The sequence below is a fragment of the Apus apus genome, chromosome 1 (genome assembly GCF_020740795.1).
Source record: "Apus apus isolate bApuApu2 chromosome 1, bApuApu2.pri.cur, whole genome shotgun sequence".
NCBI classification, from domain to species: Eukaryota; Metazoa; Chordata; class Aves; order Apodiformes; family Apodidae; genus Apus; species Apus apus.
In genome coordinates, this window is record NC_067282.1 from 66,336,290 (window position 1) to 66,347,028 (window position 10,739).

Below are 10,739 nucleotides of genomic sequence, written 5' to 3' on the forward strand. Positions count from 1 at the left end.
CATAATTTTAAAAGGTTGTTGATAGGATTGAAGACAAAAAAAAAAAAAAAGAATGGGAAAGTTTATTGGGTGGAAAAAGTGTATATTCAGGTTGTATTTCTGCTGAACTATGTATTACACTTGAGAGAATGCTGTGCCATCTTGAGGTAGGAAGAGTTTGAGAGTTTCTCCCCCCTTCAAAAAGCACTGACTGATTTTTTTGGTAAATAAGATAGGAATGCCAGCAGATACCATTGTTCCATCTGTGAAGATACGTATATTTTTTTCATGTTTCCATACATGCTAGAGATGTGTTCAGCTTCTAAGAATTGTATTAAAATGGTGCAAAGTTTCTACTTAGAGGTCTTTAATACGAGTGAGTACTGTTTGGTGGTAGTTCTTGGCACTTAAGCTTGCTCAGAATTTCTGCACTTTGTGTCCTAATGTTTGTCTGTGTTCTATATTCTCACACTGGGGAATCCGAGAGAAAATGTAAAGTTCTCTGCTGTCGATCATCTGGGAAATCTATACTTCTGTATTTGGAATCTATATTTCTGTATTTGGAAACAGAGAAGTAATTCCTGATTAATTCACTTAAATTATCCATTTTAATAGATTTATCCTGCTTGCTGTCTTCATAAAGAATTGTAGAAAAGGTCCTGTTCTGGTTTGGTTTGGTGGGTTTTTTAGTAGCGGGAGAAGGGTGCCAGGAGTGGCTCCAGTAAGAAGCTGAGAAGCTCCCTCTGCTCCAAACCCAGCCAGGGGAAAGAATAAACACAACACCTGAGCAGAGAAGCACTTAGGGGAGAAGAGCTGCGCTGGAGAAGAAGAGCTGTGCTGGGAAAGGAGAGTGGTGCTGGTGGTTGGTGAGGAGGAAAGGGAAGAAGGTGTCGAAGCAGAAGTTTCCCTGCAACATTCCCTGAAGGCGCCAGAAGGGGTGATCTTGGCCAGTGAACTTGGATTTTGTGGCCAGAGGATTTGCTGCCTGTGGACTCTGATTACACAGCTTTGGAAGACCCCAGGCCAGGGGAGTTTGTTCCTGAAGCAGCCCCTGACGCCGTGGGAAGCCCAGGCTGGAGCAGCTCCTGACCTCGTGGGAAGGACTCATGAAGGAGAGGTTCGTGGAGGACTCTCTCCCATGGGAGGGACCCCGTGGGGAGGCAGGGAAGGACTGTAAGGAATCCTTCTTCCTGAGGAGGAAGGAGCAGCAGGAAGCACCAGCCTGTGAAGTGACTCTAAACCCCATCCCCTGTCCCCCTGTGCCGCTGGGGGGAAGGAGGGAGAGAAACTGGGAACAAAGGGATTTGGGCCTGGGAAGAAGGGAGGGGTGGGGTAACATATGCAAGCCCTGCTCTGTGTGTTGTCTGTGTCCCGTGGGTGTTTGATTAGTGTGAAATTAAATCATTATTTTTTCCCCAAGTTAAGTCTGTTTTGCCCGGGACCTTAATCGGTGAAGAACCGTCCTTGCCCTTTGTAATCGCCAATAATCAGCCAGTAAAAAAATTCAGAATTTAAGTAATTTATTTGAGATAAATGAGCAAACAGCGCTGGGCGGCCGAAATAAACAGCGCTGGGCGACTGGGGAGTCGGTGCTCTACCAACGGTGCGCAAGCGGCTCCGTGCGGGGTCCTTTTTATACAGTTCTTTTTCCCGCCGTTCCGGAGGTCCACCCCTTCATCCTTTTCCTGCCATTTTGGGGGGAGTCCACACCTCTCTCGGACTCTTCCCACCGTTTCGGGGGGGGGTCCAACCCCCTCTCGGAAAATTCCATCCTCTGCGTTGTTGCCGCTACTCTCCGGGACTTGCACAGTCAATCAAAATGTTACACAACCCATGGTTGTATACACCAAGGTTATACAACCCATAATTCTATATACCTGATATGGCCGTTAGCATTTAGCATTACATAACAAGGTATAACTTCCAACATTAACCATTGCATAACAGAACATAACTACTAACATTTAACAAACATTGCAGCTTAACACCCAGCCACATACATTCACATTTGATCAGCAAATTAAATTCCTGAATCACCTATAACATCCTTTATCTCAGCCCAGGAGCTTTGTCCTCCTCATCCCAGAGTGTGTGTGTGTGTGTGTGGGAGCTGAGTGAGTGGCCATGGGGCTGTTCCTTTATTGTCATGTTGGGCCCAAACCACGACATTTAATGGCGAGCCAGGCAGGAGAGAGACAAGGAACCATGACAGGTCCCCAGTTTACTTTTTAAAGCAAAGGCACATTGGTCATGGTAGTGGGTTAAACGTACATCTTGCACATATACTCCTTCATAGGAGTTTGGTTTGTGATAACCTGACCACTTAACATTAATGTTCTTACTTAAGTAATCATTACAGGAAGCACAACCCATATGAATGCTCCTTAACTACCTTTTAAAACCTGTTGAAATGAGCAGTAGTTAGGATTCTATGTTGCTATTTAGGAACAAGTAGCTGAAAAAGGCCTGTGAAAGTACTTAGATTAATAATGTAAAAAAAAAAAAAAAAATTATATGTACACATACACACCTGTAGCATGAATTCTAGGATTATCTTTCATAAAAGCAACAATATTTTTCAGTATGGGTGACTTGATTTTAATTTGTAGGTCCTGAATCTTTATTCGGCAGACAGCCACAGAAGTAACTTCAACAATCACCAGTATTAATGGGACTACTTGCAAGTAATAAAGACTGTAGGACATAATTAATTATATTAAGCATTTCCACATTCTGCAGTTATTAAAAGGCATATAGTACTTTTCCCAGGTGAGAGATGATGATCATCTCATTGTTATAGATTGCGGCCCAATCATTGACAGGAACCAGCCCAATTAATCAAATTAGTTTATTAAGCAAGCGGCAGCAAGCAGAACAGCGCTGGGCGGCTGGGGAGTCTTTGCTCTGCCAACGGCGCGCACCCACTTCCCGGAAGGAGCTGATTATATACTCTTCTGATTCCCGTATGTGTGTCCTTCCTGGTATATTCTGTGTCTGAGCCACGTGTTGCTAGGGGGTCGGTCTTATCCTACCTCCTGGTGGTCGTGAGGCTGAAGGCTCCTCGTCTTCATCGGTGTCCTATGGGTGACCCTTTACAGCTTATCGCACAACTTAGCTCTTCCCTTTGGAGTGTTACAGCACACCAGATAGCTGTACTTTAGGTATGTGAAGTGTCAAAACATTGTGATTTTTCACCAGCCTTTAAGAAAGCCTGATTTGATTAACAAACAGAGTTTTATTCATTACAATCCCCCCTTTTACCATTTTGTTCATCAAATCTTTTGGAGTTAGTTTTGGAGCTAATGTTTCTTCCATTGCTGATTCCTTATCTAATGGCTCATATTTAGCCCTGATAAGCATTAAATGGGCAGCTTCCAGTCTGCCCTTTACAATTTCAATTACTTTGTTCAATATACAAGGGCCAAATGTTAATCCCAATATTAATAGTATCATGGGTCCCGCAATGGTAGACAATAGTGTAGTCATCCATGGGGAATAATTGAACCACTAGTCATACCAACTTTGCTGTGCTTCTCTTTCTTTCTTTCTTTTTTCTAATCCTCGTAGTTTTTTCATGGTGTCTCTAACTACTCCAGCGTGATCTGCGTATACGCAGCATTCCTCATCTAGAGCAACACACAACCCCCCTTGCTGTGCAAACAGTAAGTCCAATCCTTGATGGTTTTGTAATGCTACTTCTGATAAGGATCTCAGGGAGGCTTCTAAAACACTAATAGATTTCTCTACTTTTTCTAGGTCTTCATCTACAGCTGCTCTAAGGGAATTGAATTGTTGATTTTGTTGAATTAAGGAGCCTGTCCCTGTACCAACTCCAGTTGCACCTAAAGCTACCAGCGTAGCTACTGTTAGGGCTGTAAAGGGTTCTCGTTTATTCAAATGATGTTTTGGGACTGTTTGATATTCATAGGCAAATTCCTCTGGGTGATAGATAATTTTAGGAACTATTTACACTTGGATACAATAATCCTGGCTTTCATTGAATAATTTCAGGGATAAGCAAGGAGTTACTCCAGTGGAGGAGCAGACCCATTTGGTATTCTTTGCTGGTAATAACCAGTCAGCTGGTGGTTTCCTATTTGAGGGGATCATGGCTTTACACAAGTGCTTCTTATTGTGGGGCACGTTCCCAATGCACCTCCCTTGCCCGGTTACTTGAGCCAATGTAATTCCCTGGCTCTGACTGGTTTCGTTTTTCCACAGACATTGTGAGGGGTTTGACCCATTGATTCGTTTAGGGTTAGCAGTTATCCCAATTGCCTCATAAAAAGGTGGTCGAATGTTATAGCACAGCCAGCAGTGCTCTGTCAAGTTTGGATAAGTAGCATTCAATACTTGATAACTGGCACCAATTTCCAAAGAGAATTGCCCCTAGGTTCCTGGGTGTTAATATGTGTTGCTGATGTTGTAGTAGTCTCAGTATCTGTTCCATTACGTATCCCCTTATCCGACGAGAGGGATATTTCTCCCGCTAGTACCTCATTCGGTCCCACCAGATCAGGGTCATTAGGGACTATTTCTTTCTTTATGTAAATGAGTCCCCCTCTATCGGTTCCAGGTTCCCAATACCGTATTCCCCAAGTTCTTCCCAGAAGCCACCCCTCATCAAGAGGTTGTTGTATAGTTAATTCTAGATGGGTGCAATTTCCGGGACTGATAATTCCCCCAGATCGGTCACGATGGGGGGGCCTGCATCCCTCAGAGCCCCATTTAACTGTCAAATACCTATCTGGCCCTGCTCCTGGGTTCCAATTTGAGGCGATCGTTTCACATCCCCAATAAGCACAATAATACTGGTTGGGAGCATTGCAATATGTTCTCCCGGGATTGGAGCTTGGACACAGATAATGCCCCATAAGATTTAAACAGGGTTTTATGGGAGCTAACTCACATAAGTGTGTTTTAAATGTTGGTGCCCCAGGACTAGTGACAGTTTGAATCACGTGATGATCCTCCCACCTACTTAATGTCCATTTAAATGGTTGGTGAGAGTATCCGTGTACACTTACAAGATTTAGTAGAATTAGAATTAGAGTGTGTCGAGGAGGGTGGAAACCCGGGCGGTTGATAAGTTTAGTTTGAACACTCACTCCAGTTACCCAGTCCTTTTCAGTGCTATCACTCCTCCCGGGGCGTTTCGTGCGATTCCATTGGTTAACACTGAGGCAGTCCTCCCAGTGTCTTGGTACAGTCCCACTCTTTGGGTTCTGTTCTCCACAGTTTTTTACTCCTCTGCCTCGCTCGTCGACTCGGTTGTTTCGAGTCACGAGGGGTATCATCTTCTCGGCAGCAGGGGTAGTCTTCAGGAGAATAAATGCAATTTTTAGTCGCTTGCTTCTGTGTATTTCAGGTGAATCGCACTGAACCCCTTTAAGTGTCTTGCAACAACACACTATAATAATGTCAATTACAAATGGAGCAGGTTCGCTAGGGTGATAGCAATACTACTTGGGTTTTATAGCCCGTGCAAATATCTCCCGCCATTCACTAGATTGCTCCTGGATTTCACCATTAAATATTTGTATGTCTAGAGCCAATTTGGTGAACTCACGCTCTTTGTCCCCACAAGGTTGGCAAACCCCTCGAGGGGGTATCCCGTAACGGCAATGGGTCCCCCACCGTTCTCAACACCCTTTACAAATAAAACAAATAAAAAGGAGAACAGTTACAGCTCGGAATGTCACACTTGATTCTTATGTCCCCTGTATCAACCGTACCCCACCGATATGCTGCAGTCGCTCACTTGTACCACAGTTATATGTGTGTCCATTTACAACCTCCTGAAGTCAATCTTCAGATCTCCAGGTGGGCTTGTGACTTCCCAAGAATAGTCTTTTAATGGTCCTTTTACACGGCTCGCACGGGTCCAGCCTCTCTCTGCTGTCCGGATGGCTGTTTCTGTGGTGAGTAAAACGAGATAAGGCCCTTCCCAACGGGGGGTTAATGAGGACTCTTTCCATTATTTGATTAGCACTTTGTCTCCTGGCTTTATGTCATGCATGGCTACATCCAAGGGGGGTCTCTGTACTACTAAGCCCTTATTCCGCAGCTTTACTCTCTAGCCATGAGTTGAATTATATAAGGTCTAATTTCTGAATTTTCAAGTTGGGGGTGGTCCTGTGGAATTTCTAAATCGTATGGCATCCCATATAACATTTCAAAGGGGGAAAATCCTACATCAGTTCGGGGCTGTGTTCTTATATTCAATAGTGCTAAGGGGAGGCACTTTACCCATGACATCTAGGTTTCTAACATCAATTTTGTGAGCTGTTTCTTTATTTCCCCATTTACTCTTTCTACCTTTCCCGAGCTTTGTGGATGCCAGGGAGTATGATATTCCCATTTTGTCCCCAAAGAGGAGAGAGCTTCCCTTGCTATTTTTGAAACAATATGGGAGCCCCTATCAGAGTCTATTACCTCAATGGATCCATACCTAGGGATTATATTTTCCAGCAAAGTCTTCACTACGGTTTGAGTGGTGGCTCTAGCTGTCGGGAATGCTTCCACAAAGTGGGTTAGGTGGTCTATGATTACTAATAAGTACTTATATCATCCCACCTTTGGAAGTTCAGTGAAATCCAGCTGGATTTTAGCAAATGGTCTGTGAGCCAGTTCTCTTCCCCCCAGGGCTTTTTCCCGTAACTGATGTTTATTGACCCTTTTGCATGTCATACATTCGCTAACTATTCTCTTTGCTATATTGTATACACCAATGCACTTATACTTTGTGGCAAACTGATCTACTAAAGCCTGAGTTCCCCAATGGGTGTTCTCATGGATTTTTTGCATGATTTTCAAGGCCAGAGGTTTTGGGAGAACTTCCCGGCCATCCGGGAGTTTCCACTTTCCTTTTTCTGTCTCCCTGATTCCCATCCGAGTCAGCTTATCTTTTTCCTGCACTGTAAAACTCAGGATTGAGTGAATTTTTCCGTGTAGATGGTAATGGTTATACTTGGGGTTGTCACATTCATCATAAATTAGACATCTGCAAGGGACTGCATCGATTCCAAAATCCTTCCAACACTCATAACATGGGAATTCGTCCAATTCCTTTCCACAAGTTATACAGTCCTCCCGAGTTCTTTTAGTCTGGATCACCATTAATGCCGCTCTTTTTGCTTCTTGATCAGCAAGATTGTTTCCTCTGACTAATGGGCTTAATGCTTTTTGGTGTCCTTTTAAATGTACTATGGCTATTCCCGCTGGTCCTCGTAATGCTTGTAAGACCTGGATTATTAATTCCTGATGTATTAATCCTTTTCCTTGAGAATTTATTAAACCCCTTTCTTCCCAAATTTTTCCAAAAGTATGCACTACGCCAAAGGCATATTTTGAATCCGTATATATGGTTCCAATTTTACCTTTTAAAAGTTGCAAGGCTCTTAATACAGCATATAGTTCACAAGCCTGTGCAGACCAACTAGGACTCAGAGGTCCTGATTCTATTACACTAAATGTTTTTCCATCAATGATTACAAATCCTGATTTTCTCTTTCCTTCAACTACCCGGGATGATCCATCTAAAAACAGCTTTTCTCCTTCTCCAAGTTCTTCCTCGTCTAAATCTGGTCTGATTTTCGTTTGCTCCTCAATGTTGTAAAGGCAATCATGATTTATTTTGTCACTCGGCTCCCCATACAAAAACTGTGCTGGATTCTGCACGCTTGTTACCTCGAGTTCCAGCTTGGGCGAGGAGATTAGGATGCCTTCATATTTTAGGAGCCGGGCGTCTGTTATCCATTTGTCAGCTTTTTGTTGCAGAATTCCCCTGATGTTGTGAGGTGATAATACCCTCAATTCTCCTCCAAAGGTAATTTTATGGGCTTCCTCTACCAAAAGGGCTTCGGCTACTATTGCTTGAAGGCAGGTAGGCCAACCCCTACTTATGGGGTCCAGGAGTTTAGATAGGTATCCCACAGGTTTCTTTCTTCCTGCCCATTCTTGTGCTAATACCCCAAATGCGGTCCCTTCATCCCAATCAACATTGATAAATAGATAAAATGGTTTCTTTACATCTGCCAGGCTCAAAACTGGGGCGTTTACTAAATCAGTTTTTAGTGTTTCTAATTGTTTATCATCATCCTCCGACCATTTCAATAATCCATCCTTAGTTAATTTGGTATAGAGGAACTTCACCTTTTTGCTGTAGTTCTCAATCCATTGCCTGCAATAGCCAAAGAGACCTAATAATTGCCTAACCTGTCTTTTAGTTCTAGGAGCTGGTAATGACAATAGGCCATTCACCCTTCCGGGGTCTAATTTCTTAGTTCCCTTGCTTAATCTGTGTCCCAGATATTTCACTTCCTTCTCAACAAACTGTAGTTTTGATTTTGATGCCTTCAATCCTTGTAAACTCAAAAAAATTAGTAACTTAATACTCTCCTGCCTCACTTTTTCTTCGCTATTACCAGCTAGGAGCAAATCATCCACATACTGGACCAGTGTGACTCCTTCACTTAACTCATACCCCTTCAGGATTTGTTCTAAGGCTTGTCCAAACAAGTTCGGAGATTCGGTAAACCCTTGGGGCAATACCATCCACCGTAATTGTTGTTTCCGATGGTTATCTGGGTCTTCCCATTCAAAAGCAAAGTAATCTCTGCAATCTTCTTTGAGAGGGCATGCCCAGAAGGCATCCTTCAGATCTACTACACTATACCATTGATTATCGGGCCCTATTTGACTCAGGAGGGTGTGTGGATTGCCACCACCGGAAACCTAGCTATTGTTCTCTGGTTAATTTCTCGTAAGTCATGTACTAGCCTATATTTTCCATCCGGCTTTTTTACAGGCAGGATGGGAGTATTAAAAGGAGACATACAGGGTTCTAGCAACCCCTTTTCAAGTAATCTTTGGATCTCAGGTTTCAAACCTAGCCTCCCCTCTCTAGGAAGGGGGTATTGTTTTATCCTGACTGGTATTTCTGGGTTCCTTATTGTTACTGAAAAGGGTTCAATATCTAACTTACCTACTGTTTCCGGGGTGTACCAGACTTCAGGATTTATTTTCTCTTCATCTATTACTCGTAAGGGACACAGTTTAATTTTTAGTGTTTCATTTTTTACTTCTAAGCCAATTCCTAATTCGATCATCAAATGTCGGCCCAATAAATTACAGTCTGCTTCAGGCATGAGCAGCAGGGACCCCATCCCTACCTTAGAATGGGTTTCAGAAAACACATCCTTTATTACGGGTACTCCAAAAGGTTCTCCTTTTGCTCCAATAATCTGTATAGTCGCCGAGGATATTTTACATCCTTGGGGCAATTTTTGAACGGTAGATCTTTCTGCTCCCGAGTCCACTAGGAACTCAATTTCTTGTTGCTGGGGACCCACTTTTAGTTTTATCAAGGGGTCTGTCTTTTCTTGGGTTCCCAGCAAATAGAGCCCCTGACACCCCTGGTCTTCTTTGAACATTTTCTCATCCATCATTCTCTTTTTGCAGTCCTTTTTAACATGCCCTTTTCCTCTACAATAAAAACAAACCACAGTTCCCTGTTCTCTCCCTCTTAAAGGTTTTCGGGTCTCCTGTCTTGTCTGGCGAGCTTCAAACCCTTTTCCAGGGGTTGACGTCCTTTGCCCTTCTCTGACTGCAGCTACCAACATTCTGGCTTGTTTCTTATGTATTTCCTCCTCCTGTGGACATACACTTTCTGGGCTTCCCTTAACAATTCATCCAAACCCCGATCCTGCCAATCCTCCATTTTCTCCAGCTTCTTTCTGATGTCCGTCCATGATTTAGCTACAAATTGGGTTTTTAACAAGGCTTGTCCTACCGGTGTACTAGGGTCCAGCCCTGAATACAATTGGAGGTTCCTTCTCAGTCTCTCTAACCATTCTGTAGGGGTTTCATCTTTCCTTTGATGTTCACTAAAGGCTTTGTTTATATTCTGTCCCCTAGGGACAGATTCCCTTATCCCCTGGACAATTATGGTCCTCAGATCTTGCATATGGCCTCTGTCTATTTCGTTTTGGTTATTCCAATTAGGTCTCTGAAGAGGCCATTTAATATCTGCTGCCGGACCCTGTTGTTGTTGTTGGTCCCAGATCCTCATCCCAGCTCTCCTGATCATTTCCCTTTCTTCTGCAGTGAACAATATGCCCGATATGGCCTGCAGTTCTTCCCAAGTATAAATGTTGGGTCCTAAGAACTGGTCTACCCGTTCTGAAACTCCTAGGGGATCCTCTAACAAGTTTCCCATTTCTTTCTTAAATTCTCTAACGTCCCCGGAGTTCAGAGGGACAGAAACATATCCCATGCCAGGTTGCGCTCCCCCCATAACAACTTCTCTAAGCGGGTATAAGTTACTTTTATCCTCCCTCATCCTAGTTTGACTTCGAGTTACTCGTCTAGTTTCAGGAGAACCAGAGGAAGAATCTGTATTGAAAAAGCCTGGCGCTGTTGGGGGCGGTGAAGGCTGTGGCGGTGGTGCTGGTGGTACATAAGGGGGGGGTGAGGTAGGGATTTCATCCTCGTTCCAGGGTTTTCTCCTACCCCCCTGTTTCTTCTCTCTCAAGGGATATAGATTTACTCTAGTCTCTGACCTTATCCATAAGTGTGCATATTCACTCTCCTCCAGGCTAAAGGGTTCCTTGGAATTAACATAAATATGTAAAGCCTGGCATATCCAATCTTCAAAGGACCCAAAAACGGGGCAATACAGGTCGTCACCTCTAATTTGTTTCCCACCCCAAACTTCCATGCAATAATGTATCATTTTCGCTTTATCCTTGCCCTGCCTA

At 43.5% G+C, this 10,739-nt stretch overlaps 1 protein-coding gene across 2 annotated transcripts in view; it reads right to left on the minus strand.

The window, feature by feature from the left end:
* Nucleotides 1-2,553: 2,553 nt before the first annotated feature.
* LOC127380209 (uncharacterized) overlaps nucleotides 2,554-10,739 on the minus strand; it is a 9,138-nt gene continuing 952 nt past the window's right edge. The window contains exon 2 of one of the 2 annotated variants that reach the window (XM_051608837.1): nucleotides 2,554-5,895. In XM_051608837.1, the coding sequence (XP_051464797.1) occupies nucleotides 4,326-5,276 (951 nt within the window). In that variant the 5' untranslated portion in view covers nucleotides 5,277-5,895 and the 3' untranslated portion in view covers nucleotides 2,554-4,325. Of the gene's footprint in view, nucleotides 5,923-10,739 lie in introns of both variants that reach the window. The other variant, XM_051608838.1, reaches the window with a different exon arrangement.